This window comes from Coregonus lavaretus (genome assembly GCF_964263955.1).
Source record: "Coregonus lavaretus genome assembly, chromosome: 9".
Classification (NCBI taxonomy): Eukaryota; Metazoa; Chordata; class Actinopteri; order Salmoniformes; family Salmonidae; genus Coregonus; species Coregonus lavaretus.
In genome coordinates this window covers 18,843,232-18,864,755 of record NC_139996.1, presented here as the reverse complement: position 1 = coordinate 18,864,755, position 21,524 = coordinate 18,843,232, and the positions used below count along the sequence as shown (strand labels likewise).

The window sequence follows — 21,524 nt, the reverse complement described above, 5'->3', positions numbered from 1 at the left end:
CCTCCACAGGAACACAGTACCTCCCTGGAGAGCACAGGCAAAGACGTAACCAACTACCTGGCCACAAAACCAAAGCATGAATTGCTGTCTTACCTTGTCCATAGACAGCTTAGGGTAAGGAAACCAACGTGAAATGTTGTAATATGGGTGAACTCTCCCTTTAATATGTTCAATTTAACTGCCACGTTGATTACTTCTTATTACAGATTTTAATATTCTAGTGTTGTATAGAATACATACAACAAACAAGTGATTGGTAGAGCACTTAGCATTAGGCTATGTACGTTTTTATCTTTCTCAAGCTGTTGCTTGGATCCTTGTTGGTTGAAGACCCTTGACATCATCAGTCCAAAGGAGGACCCAAAGATGTGGAGCAGCATGATGGTATTCAGGGGTTCTGCCTGTGTGTTGACATTACAATCCTATAGATTTCATTGTTTTAGCTTTGAAACAAATTGAACAAAGCCAAATAAAACCAAAATCAGATCTTTCCTCTGTAATACAAAGACTCAAAGCCATTTAGGATAACTCCCCACTACACAGCCATCGCTGCCCCAAGAGGGTAAATCCATATCCACTGTAGCTATATCAAACCAGTAATGTGGCCAGAAAGCCAAATCCCAGAATCACCATCATGTTCAAACCTGGAATTCAGTACATAGATAAGAATGGTACACATAATGTTGGTGTCATAGAATGGAAGGGAGAGTGGGGAAATAACTGTAGACCCTACAATATCATCCATTAAATGTGAATAATTACAACAACAAAAAATGTAAGGGTACGAAACTTCTACTGAGCACTGTTCATGTCACCTGCTTTTTTAGGCCTACCAGGGTGGCTGGACTGGTCAGGGTGGCAGGCCTGACCTCCTGGATGGACTTATTTAACCTCCTGTCCATCAGGGCCTGTTACGGAAGACTATGAGTGGGTTTCCCAGACAATGATTAAGCCTAGTTCTGGAAAACAACAAAAACTTCAGTGGAGAAACTCTGAGTCATTCCACCAATAGAGTGCCTTTTATATCCCTCTGACATCATCTCAGCAAATCTTTATAAAACACACAATTTTACAGTTGGATCATATACATCTATGCTCTAACTACACTAAACTATGATAAAAATTCCAATAGTAGTGTGTCTTCATTAAAATAAATTAGTTGTTTTCAATGAAGATCCCCATGTTGGCATGTCCCATGTCATGTTTTTCCAACTTCTAGAAAGATTTTAACCCACTTAATCCCAAAAAGCTTTCACCATCATTGTAAAGCCCTAGTTTTTTTTGTTGCTTGAGAAAGTAATTTCTGAAGATTCTTCAAGAGGAAAATGTGAATTGTGATTAATTTACATTTCCCCCACTGGTTTAAGGTCAACCCTGTAACTTGAACTGAACTCTAGTTTTAATATGGTAAAACTATTCCAGAATTTTTTTTTTCCTCAAGTAGTATTCAACATCTTTATAGTCACTTCTAGAGTAATATTTGGTAATTTAAACTCTTGAGATGGGAAAACATGTATGTTATGTAGTTGAACATGTGCTCTTTATGACAAAGTTTTTGTGGGACCAAATTACACTATCCAAAAGGCACTCTATTCGTAGAAGGGCCCCTCTATTGAAAGTTCATTTTAGTCCAGTACTAGGCTTTGATTTGTGGCTCCTAAGAAAATCAGAAGGGCAATTCCATTAATGAATCATTAAATAGATAGGCTATAGCATGGGTATTCAAATCCTACCCTGGAGGTGCGGAGTACTGCTGGTTTTATGTTCTAACAGATAATGAATTGCACCCACCTGGTGTCCCAGGTCTAAGTCAGTCCCTGATTAGAGGGGAATCATTTAAAAAAGCAGTGGAACTGACTTGGAGATCCAGATTTGAATTTGAGGGGGCTATAGTATAGCCTGATATCACCCTATCGTTGGTAGCTAAAAATGGCATTACCCCTTTAAATTAATGTCAATTGAAAGCCCCACCCCCAGAATTGATTGCTGAAGCATCTATTAGCCAGGCCCATTTGACAATTTGTCTGGTGCTTAAGGTTAGTGGGCTGTTGTGGCGTGCTTTAGACTTATACAGTTAGTAATTTTAGTTAAAACTATAAGGTTGATGTAAAAATATTTTTAATTGTTTGCACTTGTGATTTACATGATGAATTTGTTGAACTGTTTCAGGTTTTGGTCAAGCGTTAATTCCTAAACTCCATTCCATTTGTAGCTGCTGAACAATGGTAAGCTGAAGTTTTGTACAACGCTTTGGCATCTTCCTAATTTAATGGTCTTTACAAATCTGATACCTATTTTGAGCTTTTCTCTGGAGTTATGTTTGCATCAGTGGAGGCTGCTGAAGGGACGACAGCTCATAATGTCTGGAACTGAGTAAATGGGTTGGCATCAAACACATGGAAACCATGTTTGTATTTGATACTATTCTGCTCCAGCCATTACATGAGCCCGTCCTCCCCAATCAAGGTGCCACTGACTTCCTGTGGTTTGCACTAGTATTCAGGCCAAAATTTTATTTGAACCCCACTACCTGTCATCCTGACCCCAAATAGTTGGGCTACAACATGCAGTACAGCACATTTTGAAAATGGTAGGATATGGACTTAAAATGTAACTACTCTTGTCTTGACAGAGGGAGTGCATTTCTATACACATAGGCCAAGCAGGTGTCCAGATGGGCAATGCATGTTGGGAGTTGTACTGCCTGGAGCATGGTTTCCAACCAGATGGGAGAATCCATGAATCCAGTACTGCTTCCCTGGCTGATTCCTCATTTGGTACCTTCTTCAGTGAGACTGGAGGTGGGAAATATGTTCCCAGGGCTGTCTTCATAGATTTGGAGCCTACAGTTGTGGGTAAGGAACATAGTTGTATAGCTAGCTCTACAACCTCAATGGTATGAAATGGCATGGTGTACATTGGCATGTAATATCTTGAATTGTTATTTTTACTGCATCTAGTTTCCTTTTTGTATAAAACTTCTTGCCTTTTCTGCATATGCCAATACAATGTATTCTAGATGAAATAAGGAATGGACACTACCGTCAGCTGTATCACCCTGAACAACTAATTAGTGGCAAGGAGGATGCTGCCAATAACTATGCACGTGGCCATTACACCATTGGCAAGGAGATTGTGGAATCTGTACTGGACAGAATGCGTAAAATGGTGAGTGGCTCAATCTCTAGTTTCAAGTCCCTCTATGGTGAAATTTGGATGAATTGTTAATGTGTGCTCGTTCTCCTCAGGCTGACCAGTGCACTGGACTACAAGGGTTCCTTATCTTCCATAGTTTTGGAGGTGGAACTGGCTCTGGCTTTGGTTCGCTCTTAATGGAGCGCCTGTCTGTAGACTATGGCAAGAAGTCCAAACTGGAGTTCTCAGTCTACCCTGCGCCCCAGGTGTCCACGGCAGTTGTGGAGCCCTACAACTCCATCCTGACAACACACACCACTCTGGAGCACTCGGATTGCTCTTTCATGGTGGACAATGAGGCCATTTTTGACATCTGCAAGCGTAATCTTTGTGTGGAGCGTCCATCTTATACCAATCTGAACCGCCTCATTGCCCAGATTGTCTCCTCAATCACTGCCTCTTTGCGCTTTGATGGGGCGCTCAATGTGGATCTGACAGAGTTCCAGACCAACCTGGTTCCTTACCCCCGTATCCACTTCCCCCTGGTCACTTATGCTCCCATCATCTCAGCAGAAAGGGCCTATCACGAGCAACTCTCTGTTCCTGAGATCACAAATGCTTGCTTTGAGCCGGCTAACCAGATGGTGAAGTGCGATCCCAGGCGTGGCAAGTACATGGCCTGCTGCTTGCTGTACCGTGGTGATGTGGTGCCCAAAGATGTCAACGCAGCCATCGCCCACATCAAGACCCGCAAATCCATCCAATTTGTGGATTGGTGTCCGACAGGGTTCAAGGTGGGGATCAACTACCAGCCGCCTACTGTTGTGCCTGGGGGTGATCTGGCTAAGGTGCAGCGAGCTGTGTGCATGCTGAGTAACACAACAGCTATTGCAGAGGCTTGGAGTCGTCTGGACCACAAGTTTGACCTGATGTATGCCAAGCGGGCCTTTGTGCACTGGTATGTGGGTGAAGGCATGGAGGAGGGGGAGTTCTCTGAGGCCAGAGAGGACATGGCTGCTCTGGAGAAGGATTATGAAGAGGTGGGGGCAGACTCTGGTGATGGTTGTGAGGAGGAAGAAGATGAATACTAAATCAGCCTCCCAATCAGTATGTATACTTGTTCTCCAAGCAGCCCCTTGTCTAATTATAATAAAACTCAAAGCATTTGAATTCTTGCATGTGTCATTTTTACTCTTGATTTATTACTTGATACATCTGATGGTTTGGTTGGCAGGTGTGGATGTGTATAACTGGAATGAAGAGGTCCTGGAATGGCTTTTTAAGCATAAAAATTACTCCTGGAAGATTAGCGATTGACAAGATGACCAGAGTTGTTGGTACATCTGCAAGTAACATTTTGTGTGCGTTATCAAACTGCACTTGACTGTATTCAAGCCTTTAACGGTGCATCTTGAACCATAATTATGATGGGGAGGGATGTCTTCATAACTGACTAGTGTAAATCAAGCTTTGTTCCCTGGGAACACAACCTGTACATGACTGCAAATAGGATGCATTACATTGACAAGTTTGACCCTGATAATGCCGTTGTCTGTATATTGCAATATCCCAGATGTGTCATCTAGTGTTTAATATGCAAATAGAAAAGATTAGCACCTTTTGAATAAAGTGCATTATTAAATGATTCCCAGTTATCGTTGTAGAGCTACATTATATAAATCGACATCTTGAAAGATTAGCATATAACCGTTCTCAAAGACCAATACATGTTAAAACATTTCTAATACTACCTATGTTGGAAAATGTTCCAAATTATGCCACAACAGCATCATCAAGGACCCCACACACCCCAGCCATGAGCTGTTCACCCCCTTACCATCGGAGCATGAGATCTCTAATACCAACAGGCTCTGAGACAGTTTCTATCTACAAGCCATCAGACTGCTGAACACGTGAACTGGACTGACCACTGATTCTCTGCACCTTAGCACTCACTCACATACAGTCATGCTACACACATCACAACTGCTGCTACCATACTCTTACGATAGCTAAATACTAAACAATTAAACACTTTCCCAAAACACTAAATATTGGACTATAAATTGTGCCTTCCTGTATTATACTTATGAAAAAAAAATATATATATTCGACTGTGCCATTTACTTCGTTTTTGTATTCTTTTATTTCTTATTGTTTCATTGCCGAGAAGGCAACCAGCAAGAAAGCATTTCGTTGGACAGTGTGTTTACCGTGTGTATTCCGTACATGACTAATAAAACTTGAAACAGCATGAGCATGTTCAGTCCTTATACAATGTAACCACAACATAGAACTGGGGGTTCAAGGATTTGATGAATTTTCACAGCCAGCCTATAGCAAATGTATTTAGGCCTTGCTACATTACATTTACCAAACAGGACAATTTATAGGGAAAGGCCAAAAAAATACTAAATGCAGATGGTATGACCTCTTGTGTTACCTTTCTGGCTTGGGAGGAGACAAAGTACCTCGTTTACTGGCTACTTTAGCAATCTCTACTGTAGCTAGCTAGCTAGTTCTAAGAAAAAAAGTTGCTGACAGCTGAGGAGGATAGCTACAACGTCAGAGAACAGACACAGAAAAAACAAGGTAAGTGTAAATTGGTGAACGCTCGATAATTTAAGACATGAATCGATGTATATAAACTCCAGCTAGTTTATGTGTTAAGATACAAAAAGGAAAAGCCATTCTACACTTGTAATCTCTAAAATAGATTAGCGTTAACTAGTTTGCAATTTATCTAGCTACTGTTAGCTAGCTAGTTATCCATGCCAAGATGAGTGATTTCGCTAGCTAGCTAGTTAAAAGTTGGCTAACAAAGTTGCTTTTCGCCCTTGTCCCACTAACTAGCTAATTTGAAACGATCTATTCAGACAACTGTTTCAAATAGCACGTTTTGTTTCAAATTGAGCTAACTAGCTAAGTGAATGAGAGGATAGTTATTTTGCTAAAACATAAAGCTAATTAACTAACGCTAGCCTTGCTATTGAGCATGCTACCTAGCTTGTCAAACTCAGTTGGACCACAGAGTTTGGTTGGGCCATGGCTTGCTAGTATTACTACTTATTTGTATTCATCAGATACCAGTACCTAACTAGCTATGTCATCAGATATTTTTCAAATGGGACATTGATTATGTACTGTAACAAGTTTATATGTCCTCTTCATCTATCCACTGTAAATCATTTTGGAGTTCGCCGAATGACATTGGCAGCCTGCTGCCACGTCAGTGGCCATACCCAGCTAAATAACAACTTGTATTTAACTATTTTAGATTTAACGTCTTTTGGATGTTCATTATGCTCACAAAATGATTTTGAAGTAGCTAGTACTTAAATGTAAGTGTTAATGTATTTCATTGACTAAATTGTCTCGATCTCCACATATCTGAGTGATGTACCACAAATTATGTCTACTGAATCTATATTCATACCAGCTTGGCTATATGCTTAATGGATGGCCATATAAACTGTCTTCAATTGTTGCTTACTTAGCACAACTGGACCGCTAACCCTTTTACTGTGAAATGAAGGTACTCTAGCCAGCACCTAGATATTTTTTGGTCCATTTCAAATTTCCAGACTAGTAATTTGCCTAAAAGAAATAGGATAATGAAAGCTTTTACACAATGATGTATCTGTGAGTGTGCTATGTTGAACTGTGGGGGGCACGTGAAAAGCAAAGTTTGCTTATAGGCTAGTTTACTGTAGTGTGAAGGACAGTTTGATGCCACAGTAACTGCCACATAGGACTTCCCTACAGGCTAGCTGTTGAACAGCACCTGTTTCTACAACACTAATTAGGACCATGAGATCATGTTCAAAGGCCCTCAGCAAGCATATGATTTATGTTGACTCTGTTCAAGGCTTCCCTTCTAAGAATTAGGCTTTATCATGTCTTTGTATTAGTATCATGTGCTTATCTTCCGTTTGGTGCCGTTAACTTGCCACCTGGTCTTGAAATGTCTTTGTGATCCTACTTTGCAGGTGGTGCACGCTGTTGGATAAGGGCAAAACAAATCTACTGATTGAGTAAAATCAATTAATTGCATGTTCTGTAAATTTCTTGATTTTCATCTTGTTGAGTTGAACATAGCTGAGATAGCCCAGTCATCTGTTTCCCCCACTGGCTCTCTCAATCTGGCTCTCTGTCTGCTTATTCTCTATGCTTCAACAGTAAACAGGTCTGCCTTGTTTGGTGTTGTTAGAAGCAGGCAGCACACCCTGGCTTAAAGTCAGACAGAGGAATGGTTAATCCAAAGGCAATCCTTCTCCACTCTGTTTTTCAAGAACTAACCTAACGCCCAACTGCCAGAGGCAAAATGTTTGTTCTATGGTTTTCAGAAACTATATGGTGCCTCATTTGGGAAGAAGTCATAATATAGCCTACTGAAGAGATAATGAATTGATGAATTGGTTGACTTGACCTGTTTTCTCTCCTGCCTAGAGGGAAGATGAGTCAAAGCGAGCAGCAGCAGGATGAAGTCCCAGCATACCTCAAAGACGAGCCTCCAGCAGGTCAGTTCAGTCTCTTTAGTGGCCAATAACAAGCTGATGAACATTGAATGGACAATGATAACACATATTGTACACTGACACTCAGTAATGTAGGAGGCTACATACCAGTAACTTGAATGCCATCCTATCACTGAAGATCTTACTAATAGGCCTAACTACAGTAAACCTGAACTTTAAAAAAAATATCCTGACAAATTAGAAGTTTGAGTGAATCTCAGTATGTCTGAGGCATTTGTATTTGTACCAATAGGTGGCATTACCGTTCCATCTTCTGCACTGTTAGTGGCACTACAGTTTCTGTCTAGCCCACCACACACTGATTCCTTTGTCATTAGAAGCATTGAGACTATTGAGGGCCGTCGTAACTATATTTAGCTTTATCTTTCTAGTGGAGCTATTACTCTATCATGTGGTCACAATGGACCATTCTAAGCAGAAGACATGGTTCAACGACACAGACGTCCATGTAGGAGCCTATTCATCATTCTATCGTGGCACTGTCTGTACAATATGGAACGGAGAGCCTTTGCTATAAACTGGGGAAGTTGCGTTGTTCCTCTGCTTAACTTCTCTTAACACTAACACCCTATTGTCTCTCATCAGATGGCAACAAGGATCACCCTGTGCCCCAGCCAGGCATGTTCTCCAGAGTGACTGGAGGACTCTTCAGTGTCACTAAAGGTGCCGTGGGAGCCACTGTGGGTGGGGTGGCCTGGATAGGAGGGAAGAGCTTCGACCTGACCAAGACCGCTGTCACCTCAGTGGCTGCTGTACCTGGCATTGGGGTGGGGCTGGTGAAAGGAGGGGTGTGTGCTGTAGCTGGAGGCGTGTCTGCAGTAGGCTCAGCAGTGGCCAGTAAAGTTCCTATTGGAGGAGGCAAGAAGAAGGACAAGTCTGACTGAGGAGGGGGCGGACGGTGGTGCCATTTTGGGTCTCGTGTCTGTTTCGTCTACAGTGTGGAGGGGCCTGGAGGGCTATAGAGGATTCAAAGTTGTGTGTGTTCACTTTTCGTGGAGGCCTACGCTCTGATCCGCGAGTGTCTATGGACCACTCTCATATTAGGTGGCCTGGCCACTGAGGAGGAGACTAAATAAGGGGTTTCCTTGTCAGCAGTACAGGGACCACCCCACCCATCTTTGTCTATAATAATAACCAGTGCCTAAACTGTTGGAATATGAAATGACTGACTGTGAATGTTGTATTTACTCTGTAGATAAAAACCAGCCAACAAAAGATTAGGCCTATTTTATTGCTTAGTATTTGTTACATCTCCCGGCCGCTGTTTAAGAAACAGGCCAAGAACATTTTCACAATGTTTAGGCGGTGTTCATGTTCATTGCGGTGTTTGGCAGTCAGACAATCAGTGATCGATGCCTCTAACAGTAAATAAAGAGGATCTCATGGGGGGGTTTGGTGCTGGGCCTGCACTGGGGGTTTACCACAGTGACCCCCGAGCTGTGGTGGGGTTCAGATCGAAGAAGCCAGCACCGGGCTGTTCCAACCACTGAGGCAGCGCCTTGTTGTGAAAAGCATTGGTGACGGCGGGGAGTTGATGGCTGCACTCCATCTCTCTGATTGATTCTGTTTTTGAGATGACGGACTCTGTGCGTCTGGGTCTCAGCAGCCCAGCCTTGGTGGTCTTTCCCACAACAACACTCATCACTCTCCTGCTGCTCCCCAATAATTACCACGGCACGCTGGGGTTTTAACGCTGCCTGACAGGGCTATGGGAGACTAAACACTGCTAGGGAAGTCAATGTTCCTGACTAGATGTTTATGCTGGTGAAAATAGTTTTTTCCCCCTTTTTTCTTCTTCCGCTGTAAAGTATTAGATTTTTATCTCAAACTCCCTGTTCCTGATGTGATGGGGATTTTTTTTTTTATTCCGGAGGGATTCTATTTCTCCACCAGGGAAATTCTTTAAAGTGGATGTTTTCATTTTTATTTGTCTTTTTCATCTTCAGATAATGCTCTCTGGTGCAAGTAATGTAACTTCATGTTTTTCAATGACAGAGTTGTTTTAGGATCTGTTTGCCCTTTGATGCGTCGAATCACAGAGCTCTGTCACTGCCGTTCCTTTCTCTCTCGCTATATTTTGAACTTTAACAAGGTGCCTTATTCCCACAAGAAAGCCTGAACTAAAGTAACTTATTCCTTTTTGAACCTACCACTTATATACCTACCACCTTATACCGTAGTCCACATATTGTTCCACTGCCCAAAACACAAACTAGCCTATTTTAGCATTATCCATAAAAAAAAAAAAAAAACATTTAAGGTGTTGTGTTGTCGTTTTTTATTGTTGGTATTAGAAATAAAATGTATTCATATTTTCAATGTAGTTCTCTACCAAAGGATTTGATTATTAATCGGTGGATTCTTAACATTGGGTGTGTAGCCCACACCTTTGTAACATCACATGGATATTTATTTTGTTCAAGATTTGTCTATAATTTTAATGGAAAAATATATGAAGAATGAATAAGCCTTTTTCATCAGAGCAGTTGTTTTGCCCGTTTGTCATTTAGAAAGGTTTGATGGTGTGAATAGGAACTAGGATAATCAGGCTTGTCAACACTGCAGAGATGAATTTCAGTAGCCCCCTCCCCTAGATCCTACCTCTCTGTTCTCTAAATCTAAAAGGTCTGTATAGCCAATATAACAGTAGAGCCACCTAGCCTGTAAATAGGCTGTTTAATCCCAAATCTGCCCCTTAGGCACTTGGTGTAGATCTGAGAGGATTGGATTAAGCAATATGTTAATAGTGCCACGTTTCCTTCTGATACTGTTCTCCAATCCTTTCAGGTCTACACACATGCCTAGGGGGTTGAGCCTAGGGGTCGATTTGGAATTAAGCATTCGTGGGTCGCCTCCACCATATCTCTTTCACTTACTCTGTATCTAGTCTTCTGTGAACACCGAATGGAACTGGTTCCATGATGATCAAAATGACAGTTGAATTTTCAGAGCCAAACTGGTGGACGTTTCATCTTTAGATATTTCAGCAACAGAGCAGTTAATTTTAGTCCATTTGAGTGCGTTCACTCTGTCGCTTGTAGTACAGTTCCAGAGTCCAGTTGTAATATCAGTATACTGTCTGATAGTCAGTCTGTCAGGACGAGGCAACCTCAGGCTGTCACACTGGAATCAACTGATTCCTAACCACGCTACATAGACATAGGCAAACAGTTGTGGTAATACAGACCTTTCACACTTTTCCAAAGCAGTTGTACACTGAGTATACATTAGGAACACCTTCATAATATTGAGTTGCCCCCCCTTGCCCTCAGAACAGACTCAATTCGTCAGGGCATGGACTCTACAAGATGTCAAGCGTTCCACAGGGATGCTGGCCCATGTTGACTCTAATGCTTCCCACAGTTGTGTCAAATTGGCTGGATGTCCTTTGGGTGGTGGACCATTCTTGATACACACAGGAAATTGTTGGGTGTGAAAAACCCAGCAGCGTTTCAGTTGACACAAACCGGTGCCCTGTTCAAAGGTACTTAAATCTTTTGTTTTTCCCATTCACCCTCTGAATGGCACACACACACAATCCATGTCTCAATTGTCTCAAGGCTTAAAACTCCTTCTTTAACCTGTCTCTTCCCCTTCACCTACACTGATTGAAGTCAATTTAACAAGTGACATCAATAAGGGATCATAACTTTCACCTGGTCAGTCTGTCATGGAAAGAGCAGGTGTTCTTAATGTTTTTTATACTCTGTATATACTGTATGGCACCCACATAAAAACAAATTACTTGTGGAGAATGACAAGCTAAATGCTGTATGATATGACTACTTCAGGTTGAGCAGTTTTTTAAACGGACGAAGTATGTATTTCAGTAGGAAAGTACAACTCTGAAATGGTTCTAGATTTTGCATAGAATCTGCATGTCCATGACTTGTCATGAACTGTGTTAGTGCAGTATTTCAAATCCAAATGTTTTCAATCTCAAACCTTTTGTCTTAAAAATGTCTCTGTTTCTCACTTATTATGAGGAAGAGGTGGTGAGAAATCCAGAATTGATCTCCCCTGTCGTCTAGACAGTCTAGAATTCACACACCTACATCAATGTGTAACTGGGGGCTTTTCTTCTTCCCTGTTCCACTGACTATCAGTGCCTGGAGGGAATTGACATGCGGCGGCTTCACACAGGGACTGTAACCTTGAGCCCCCTGTGCATTAGTCGTATGAGTTAGTGGCAATACCGTAGCTTTCACACTCGGCGGATGAAGGAGATGAAATGCCCCAGCCTTTTCCTCAGTTGCTAACAAGGTTGTGATTCAACCTTTTGGAGGAATCAATAATGAGGCCCATTGGTGCCAAGTCCAGGAGCCAGAGATTTTACACTTCAAAGACCCAATTTAAGTGGTGGGCAGCCTGGCTGCTGAGAGCGAGGCTGAGGTGACTGTTCCAAGAGTGAAGAAGAAATAAATACGTTTTTACGTCACTGCTCACTAGTGCTCACTATTCAGCTTGACATGGTCGAGGTATTATGACAATCATAGAAACAGAATATAAGTAGGCCTATATGGGTCATTGTAACTAGCGGTTGATTAGTTTATGACAATCATAGAAACAGAATCTAAGTTGGTCTATGTGGATCATTGTAACTAGCGGTTGATTAGTTATGTGATTAAAATATGCTCTAAATCTGAGACCTCGCCGTATTCTTTTTAATTGACCAGACTTGGAAGCTTGTTTCGACCCAAGAATCATAGATTGTGAAGATAAAGTGGTCTTTTAGTTCTAGATTGAGAGCGTTGCCTTTTCCGCTGTTGTCCCTATTTAATTACCACAGACCTGGCCTGATTACAGGCACTGGGTACCTGCATGAATATAAATCAGTAGAGAGCTAGCTAGGGAATAAGGGAGATATATGCCACAATGCTGTTCAATTTCCTAGACACAGATGTGGTTCAATGAATAATACTTCTCCAAAATGGTTGTTCAGTAAAGCAAGAATTAAATGGTTGGTGACAGAGGATCCTGCACCAGTATTTGAAATTCTATGTTGTATTTCACAGAGTCAAGTCAACTCAGACCTCGCCTATCAGGGTAAAGTCTGAATAGGGTTCAGTGAAACCTGACCAGGTGAAGAGCCAATTTGGCCGCCTAATCTCTGGGATTAACTAACAGGCCTGTGATAATGAGATCACCTCAAATAGTATCAGAATCTCACTGTGTCCTGCTGCCGGGCTGCCATGAGTTACATGGCTCTTAGTAAGAAAAACAACTATGAAAATCTATACACTCACTACTGTAAATCCATCTGGATAAGAGCATCTGCTAAATGGTTAAAAGATTTGTAAAAAATATATACTGTGTGTGTATGTATGTGTGTGTATGTATGTATGTGTGTGTATGTATATATATATATATATATATATATATATATATATATGTGTGTATATATACACACAGCTGTGGAATAAATTAAGAGACCACTGCACATTTTTCTTAAATCAGCATCTCTACATGTATGACAGCCATTCCATTCCAGTGTCTGTTGAATTCCAACACAGGCACACCTCATTCTACTGAATTAGGTACTGATTAGGTGATCACATGAACCAAATCTTATTTAACGAGGAAAAGTATAAAAACCACTGCTGTGTTCATGACTATCCTCTTGCAATAGGACCAGCTGGATGGCAAAAACAGTGCTAATAGTACCTCAAAAGTAATATTAATCAAAAAATAATGACCATGCCAAAAGAGTTGAAAAGGAAAGTTTTGAGTGAGGAAAATAAGGGTTCAATTCTGGCTTTACTGGCAGAGGGATACAGTGAGCGTATCCCTCTGCTTCCATCCTTAAAATTTCAATGACGGCGGTTCATAAGAACAAGGTCAAGCAGCAGACATTGGGGACAACAAAGCTACAGACCGGCAGAGGGCGAAAACGACTCTCTACTGACCGGGATGACTGCCAACTCATTCGAATGTCACTCAACAACCGTAGGATGACATCAAGTGACCTACAAAAAGAATGGCAAACAGCAGCTGGGGTGAAGTGCATGGCGAGGATGGTTCGAAACAGGCTCCTAGGGGCACGGCTGAAGTCATGCAAAGCAAGAAAAAAGCCCTTCATCAATGAGAAGCAAAGAAAAGCCAGGCTGAGGTTTGCAAAAGACCATAAGGATTGTACCGTAGAGGACTGGAGTAAGGTCATCTTCTCTGATGAGTCCAATTTTCAGCTTTGCCCAACACATGGTCATCTAATGGTTAGACGGACACCTGGAGAGGCCTACAAGCCACAGTGTCTCGCACCCACTGTGAAATTTGGTGGAGGATCGGTGATGATCTGGGGGTGCTTCAGCAAGGCTGGAATCGGGCAGATTTGTATTTGGGAAGGACGCATGAATCAAGCCACGTACAAAGTTGTCCTGGAAGAAAACCTGCTTCCTTTTGCTTGGACATTGTTCCCCAACTCTGAGCCATCAAACAAAGCCGAGCTGCTTGAATTTTTGCGCCAGGAGTGGCATAAAGTCACCCAACATCAATGTGAAAGACTGGTGGAGAGCATGCCAAGACGCATGAAAGCTGTGATTGAAAATCAGGGTTATTCCACCAAATTTCTGAAGTTAAAACATTACTATTGTGTTTAAAAAAAATTAATATTAACTTATTTTCTTTGCATTATTCGAGGTCTGACAACACTGCATCTTTTTTGTTATTTTGACCAGTTGTCATTTTCTGCAAATAAAAATCTTTATTTGGAATTTGGGAGAAATGTTGTCAGTAGTTTATAGAATAAAACAATTATTTTTACACAAACACATACAGTGGGGAGAACAAGTATTTGATACACTGCCAATTTTGCAGGTTTTCCTACTTACAAAGCATTTAGAGGTCTGTATTTTTATCATAGGTAAACATCAACTGTGAGAGACGGAATCTAAAACAAAAATCCAGAAAATCACATTATATGATTTTTAAGTAATTAATTTGCATTTTATTTCATTTTACTTTCCTTCTTAATGCGTTCTTAATGCAAGGTGGGGGGGGGGGGTATACAGAAGATATATACAGTTGAAGTCGGAAGTTTACATACACCTTAGCCAAATACATTTAAACTCAGTATTTCACAATTCCTGACATTGAATCCTAGTAGAAATTCCCTGTCTTAGGTCAGTTAGGATCACCACTTCATTTTAAGAATGTGAAATGTCAGAATAATAGTAGAGAGTGATTTATTTCAGCTTTTATTTCTTTCATCACATTCCCAGTGGGTCAGAAGTTTACACACACTCAATTAGTATTTGGTAGCATTGCCTTTAAATTGTTTAACTTGGGTCAAACGTTTCGGGTAGCCTTCCACAAGCTTCCCACAATAAATTGGGTGAATTTTGGCATATTCCCTGTGACAGAGCTGGTGTAACTGTGTCAGGTTTGTAGGCCTCCTTGCTCGCACATGCTTTTTTAGTTCTGCCCACAAATGTTCTATAGGATTGAGGTCAGGGCTTTGTGATGGCCACTCCAATACCTTGACTTTGTTGTCCTTAAGCCATTTTGCCACAACTTTGGAAGTATGCTTGGGGTCATTGTCCATTTGGAAGACCCATTTGCGACCAAGATTTAACTTCCTGACTGATGTCTTGAGATGTTGCTTCAATATATCACCATAAGTTTCCTTCCTCATGATGCCATCTATTTTGTGAAGTGCACCAGTCCCTCCTGCAGCAAAGCACCCCCACAGCATGGTTCTGCCACCCCTGTGCTTCACGGTTGGGATGGTGTTCTTCAGCTTGCAAGCAACCCCCTTTTTCCTCCAAACATAACGATGGTCATTATGGCCAAACAGTTCTATTTTTGTTTCATCAGACCAGAGGACATTTCTCCAAAAAGTATGATCTTTGTCCCCATGTGCAGTTGCAAACCGTAGTCTGGCTTTTTTATGGCGGTTTTGGAGCAGTGGCTTCTTCCTTGCTGAGCGGCCTTTCAGGTTAGGTCGATATAGGACTCGTTTTACTGTGGATATAGATACTTTTGTACCTGTTTCCTCCAGCATCTTCACAAGGTCCTTTGCTATTGTTCTGGGATTGATTTGCACTTTTCGCACCAAAGTACGTTCATCTCTAGGAGACAGAACGCGTCTCCTTCCTGAGCGGTATGACGGCTGCGTGGTCCCATGGTGTATATACTTGCGTACTATTGTTTGTACAGATGAACGTGGTACCTTCAGGCGTTTGGAAATTGCTCCCAAGGATGAACCAGACTTGTGGAGGTCTACAATTGTTTTTCTGAGGTACTGTGTTTGAAGGTAGGCCTTGAAATACATCCACAGGTACACCTCCAATTGACTGAAATGATGTCAAAAGCTTCTAAAGCCATGACATCATTTTCTGGAATTTTCCAAGCTGTTTAAAGGCACAGTCAACTTAGTGTATGTAAACTTCTGACCCACTGGAATTGTGATACAATGAATTATAAGTGAAATAATCTGTCTGTAAATAATTGTTGGAGAAATTACTTGTGTCATGCACAAAGTAGATGTCCAAACCAACTTGCCAAAACTTTAGTTTGTTAACAAGACATTTTTGGAGTGGTTGAAAAACAAGTTTTAATGAGTCCAACCTAAGTGTATGTACATTTCCGACTTCAACTGTGTGTATGTATATATACAGTGAGCTCCAAAAGTATTGGGACAGTGACAATTTTGTTGTTGTTTTGGCTTTGTTCTCCAGCACTTGGATTTGAAATGATACAATAATTATGAGGTTGAAGTGCAGACTGTCAGCTTTAATTTGAGGGTATTTTCAACCATATCGGGTGAACCGTTTAGAAATTACAGCACTTTTTGTACATAGTCCCCCATTTTAGGGGACCAAAAGTATTGGGACAAATTCACTTATGTGTATTAAAGTAGTAATAAGTTAAGTATTTGGCCCAATATTCATAGCATGCAATGACTACATCAAGCTTGCGACTCTACAAATGTGTTGGATGCATTTGCTCTTTGTTTTGATTGTGTTTCAGATTATTTTGTGGCAAATAGAAATTAATGGTAAATAATGTCATTTTGGAGTCACTTTTCTTGTAAATAAAATTAGAATATGTTTCTAAACACTTCTACATTAGTGTGGATGCTACCTTGATTACGGATAATCCCGAATGAATCGTGAATAATGATGAGTGAAAAAGTTACAACAAAGGCATATATATCATACCCCTCCAAAATGCTAACCTCCCCTGTTATTTACATTTTTGTCATTTAGCAGACGCTCTTATCCAGAGCGACTTACAGTTAGTGAGTGCATACATTTTTATTTTTCATACTGGCCCCCTGTGGGAATCGAACCCACAACCCTGGCGTTACAAACCCTATGCTCTACCAACTGAGCTACATCCCTGCCGGCCAGTCCCTCCCCTACCCTGGACCAATTGTGCGCCTCCCCATGGGTCTCCCGGTCGCGGCAGATTCTGGATTCGAACCAGGATCTCTAGTGGCACAGCTAGCACTGCGATGCAGTGCCTTAGACCACTGCGCCACTCTGGAGATTATAATGGTGTAATTATATGTAATAGTGAGAAGTTAGCATGTCTTTGGGTTATGATATTTTTGTGTCTGTAACTCATTAGAAATGGATCTGGCAGACTGTGACCTTATTTCACAGATAGGTGTATTCAAGGCCGAGACGGAGAGCGCTATACTGACATTGATCGGACACAGAGGAATAGGTACAGTATGAAAATGTATGCACTCACTAACTGTAAGTCGCTCTGGATAAGAGCGTCTGCTAAATGACTAAAATGTAAAATGTAAACCTACTGCAGTAGAGAAGACAACAGGCCTACATATGTCCTCACAGTCCAGGATCAATATCATTTACATTTACATTTTAGTCATTTAGCAGACACTCTTATCCAGAGCGACTTACATGTCACATACTGTAGCTGTGGAATGTGTGACGCAATGTGGGTTTGATTAAACTCCATCACTTGAAATGATAGAGGAACTCAGTGAAGAAAGTCCCTTGATGAAGCTGTAATAATTTTGAGGAACAACTACAGAAACACTTAAAGTAACAAGGCTGAAAATGAAAACAGCACCCTGAATATACAATGGCAGATTCCCCCTCTGGGTTCCAGATGAGCGATTTCAGCTTGCCTCTGAACATGTTTGGTTTAATAAGACAAATCACACAGCAGGGAGTGGGGAGGAATACTTGCCAGGAGTCCAGTGTGTGTGCATAGAGTCAGTGCAAGAGAGTAACAAACAAAAAAGTAGTCCGGGTAGCCATTTCATTAGCTATTTAGCAGCCTTGTTTAGCTAGGGGGTAGAAGCTGTTCAGGGTCCTTTTGATCCCAGACTTGGTGCACTGGTACTGTTTGCCATGCGATAGCAGAGAGAACAGTCTATGGCTTGGGTGGCTGGAGTCTGACAATTATTTGGGCCTTCCTCTGACACCGCCTGGTATAGAGGTCCTGGATGGCAGGGAGCTCATCACTCTCTGTAGCGCCTTGCGGTCGCTTGCCTTGCAGTTGCCATACCAAGCATTGATGCAGCCAGGCAAGATTCTCTCAATGGTGCAGCTGTAGAACTTTTTGAGGATCTGAGGGCCCATGCCAAATATTTTCAGCCTCATTAGGGGGAAGGGCGGCAGGTAGCTTAGTGGTTAAGAGCGTTGTGCCAGTAACCGAAAGGTCGCTGGTTCTAATCCCCGAGCCGACTAGGTGAAAATCTGTTAATGTGCCCTTGAGCAAGGGACTTAACCCTAATTGCTCCTGTAAGTCGCTCTGGATAAGAGCATCTGCTAAATGACAAAAAAAAAAAAAAAGGGTGCTGTTGTGTCCTCTTCACAACTGTGTGGTTGTGTGTGAACCATGTTACTTCCTTAGTGATGTGGACTCCAAGGAACTAGAAGCTCTAGACCCACTCTACTACAGCCGCATTGATGTGGATGGGGCATGCTCGCCCCTGGATTCCACAATCAGCTCCTTTGTCTTGCTGACGTTGAGGGAGAGGTTGTTGTCCTGGCACCACACTGCCAGGTCTCTGACCTCCTCCCTATTAGCTGCCTCATCTTCATTGGTGATCAATAATGGTTTTGATTGCTAAGTTAGCCAGCTATCTAAACTTGTAGTAATAATTCCAATTACCTATCGGGGGCAGATTTATTTTGTTTGTCACTCTCACTCAGATATCATACAAAAACTTCAAATATTTATTTTCACCCTATGGCAAAATTTGTAAAATTGCAGGAAATTAGCTGTAAAGCTGCTAATTATTCTCTGCCCCATGGCAAAATTGGTAGAATAGCAGCCAACTTGCTTTAAAACTGCAACATTTTCAATATGCCCCAAGCAAAAATGAGTAGAAATGAACTCTAATACTTTGATGGGGCCGGCTCTGACTGCATGTGTGGGAATGGATGTGGGTATGCAGAATCACGAGCTAATGCGGCCCGTTATGAGTTCAGCTTTTTTTGTGACCCCCACCCCCATCAAAGTTGCCCATCCCTGCCCTTGCATTTAACTAGCTAGCTGCTCTGTAAGATAGCTTGACTTGCTAGAAAGTTATAGAAACAACTTGAGGAAAATGTAACTAAACACAACGTTTTATTATCAACTGAAACAATATGTTTCACCTGTTTTGAGTGAAAAGGTCATGTTTTGCAATCTCCCAAAAATAAATGCGATCTCTGACGAGAGACTCTTCTCCATCTTGTCTTGCGTTGTGAAACCCTATGACCAACCCTATGCTCTCCGTCCAGGAGCGGAATGAGATTGCATTAAGATGATGTACTGTGCAATGAAATACGTTGCGATGTAAATGGGTCATAGGAGAGTGACCCACAGGAAATGTATAACAAATCATCAATTGTGTCCCTGGTTACTCTGTATCACGAACAATTGAGTTGAGCATCAGTGTTATTGAATCTGCTCTATGCCAATTAAAAAGTACTTCTGAGGAAAGGAGTACTGCACAATGGAGAGCTCAAAAACATCCCCTGAAGATACACGGCTCCTTCTGTCTTTATCTGCAAAAGAGAGAATCCTCAAAACACCACTGTTATCTGAAGCTCATAATGAGTTGGAAAAGCGATAACCGTTTGATGTCCAGTCATGTCCTTCTGTCTTCCTATTTGACTGACATACCACTGGGCACACACTGGTTGAATCAACGTTTTTTCAACGTCATTTGTCAATGTATTGTGACGTGGAATCTACGTGGAAAATACATTTGATTTGAAAAAGTAAGCAACGTAAACTGTTGTTTTGAGAGTGACATTTCAACCACATGATTATGTCATCATGGTAACCAAATTTCAAATAGACAAACCTTGGCTCAGATGGAACTATCCAAGCAGTAGATACATCTCCTTTAAATGTTGATATTCGGTTGAGTTGTCAACCAAACACAATTCAATATTACCTTTTATAATACAGTAAATAGCCTAAGGTTAAGGCTATTTTACAAACTAATGTAACATTCAACCTTAAAATGAGTAACACATCCATGACCACATTTTGAGGTTACTGTAACTATACATTTCTTTTTATTTAATCATATAAAGTGTGCATGTTCAGGATAGCATGCATAGGCCGTCGCAACAAAATATCTGACATTTTATTCCCATTTGAACTTTGCTGTGCTTTTAAATGGTTCAAAGCGCAGTGATAGACATTTGGGTGACAACTACTAAACCAAAAATGTGACAATGTTTTTCCATTGGAATTTGGTTGTGCTTTTAGATTGTTGAAAACAAAGTGATAACACATGGGAAATTCAACTAACTTTTGGCTGTCTTTTTGAGTGTGTGAATATAGGTTGTATCCTCATTGATCAATGTCTCAACCAAATATTACCGAATTATCCACGTTGAATTTGGCCTTTATATAGCCCATAGAAACGCATTGAATAACACATTCCTAAATGGCAAAAAATTAATCATAAGGTTTTGAAATGTCTATCCTATATCTAGGAGATATAAGAATGCTCAGGAAATATTTTTGTCTTTTTGGACACATTTAACCCCTCATTTTTGTTGGCACAAAACTACCTACATACTTCCAATCGTTTGTATGGGTTACCTTCAGACTAGTCCCGTGACACTTGTTGGGGTCGTAGAGCATCTTGTTCGTGAGAGTCTCCCCTTTCCATAGTGGGGTCATATTAGTTTGTAGCTCAAACAGTTTGGACGCTACAGACAGAAGTTGGCATACCGACTTCAGACGAGTCCCGTGACACTTATGGGGGTCGTAGAGCAAAACAGAGTCTCCCCTTTCCAGAGAGTGGTCATAATAGTTTGTAGGCCAAACCGTTTGGACGCTACAGACGTTTTCGTGAGAAGACCGATTTTCGGGATGTCTCATGGTCTGACAAACACCGCTGTAGCTCAATCACCTTCTACCGCAGATGCGGAAGGCGGACATAGGCGGATGCGGTAGATTGTTTTTTAAATCCTGAAAACTCCCCAGTCCTTAACGATTACAAGCATACCCATATCACGATGCAGTCACCACCATGCTTGAAAATATGGAGAGTAGTACTCAGTAATGTTTTGTATCGGATTTACTCCAAACATAACACTTTGTATTCAGGACAAAAAGTTTTCAGTATTACTTTAGTGCCTTGTTGCAAACAGGATGCATGTTTTGGAATGTTTTTATTCTGTACAGGCTTCCTTCTTTTCACTCTGTCAATTAGGTTAGTATTGTGGAGTAACTACAATGTTGTTGATCCATCCTCAGTTTTCTCCTATCACAGCCATTAAACTCTGTAACTGTTTTAAAGTCACCATTGGCCTCATGGTAGAATCCCTGAGCGGTTTCCTTCTTCTACGGCAACTGAGTTTGGAAGAATGCCTGTATCTTTGTAGTGACTGGGTGTATTGCTACATCATCCAAAGTGTAATT

The 21,524-nt window shown here is 41.3% G+C and overlaps 2 protein-coding genes across 2 annotated transcripts; both read left to right on the top strand.

Moving 5' to 3' along the window:
- Window positions 1–2,674: 2,674 nt before the first annotated feature.
- LOC311134538 (tubulin alpha chain-like) lies at window positions 2,675–4,226 on the top strand (the record flags this gene model as incomplete). The annotated part of the gene is made up of 3 exons (XM_084168238.1): window positions 2,675–2,855; window positions 3,020–3,168; window positions 3,249–4,226. 3 exons carry the CDS (start codon window positions 2,675–2,677, stop codon window positions 4,224–4,226), a joined length of 1,308 nt encoding a protein of 435 aa, XP_084024364.1.
- A 1,174-nt stretch (window positions 4,227–5,400) lies between these two features.
- Window positions 5,401–9,992, top strand: LOC311134975 (transmembrane protein 263). Its single transcript, XM_084168764.1, has 3 exons — window positions 5,401–5,727; window positions 7,585–7,655; window positions 8,259–9,992. Exons 2-3 carry the CDS (start codon window positions 7,592–7,594, stop codon window positions 8,555–8,557), a joined length of 363 nt encoding a protein of 120 aa, XP_084024890.1. The 5' UTR covers window positions 5,401–5,727; window positions 7,585–7,591; the 3' UTR covers window positions 8,558–9,992.
- The last annotated feature ends 11,532 nt before the right edge of the window (window positions 9,993–21,524 follow it).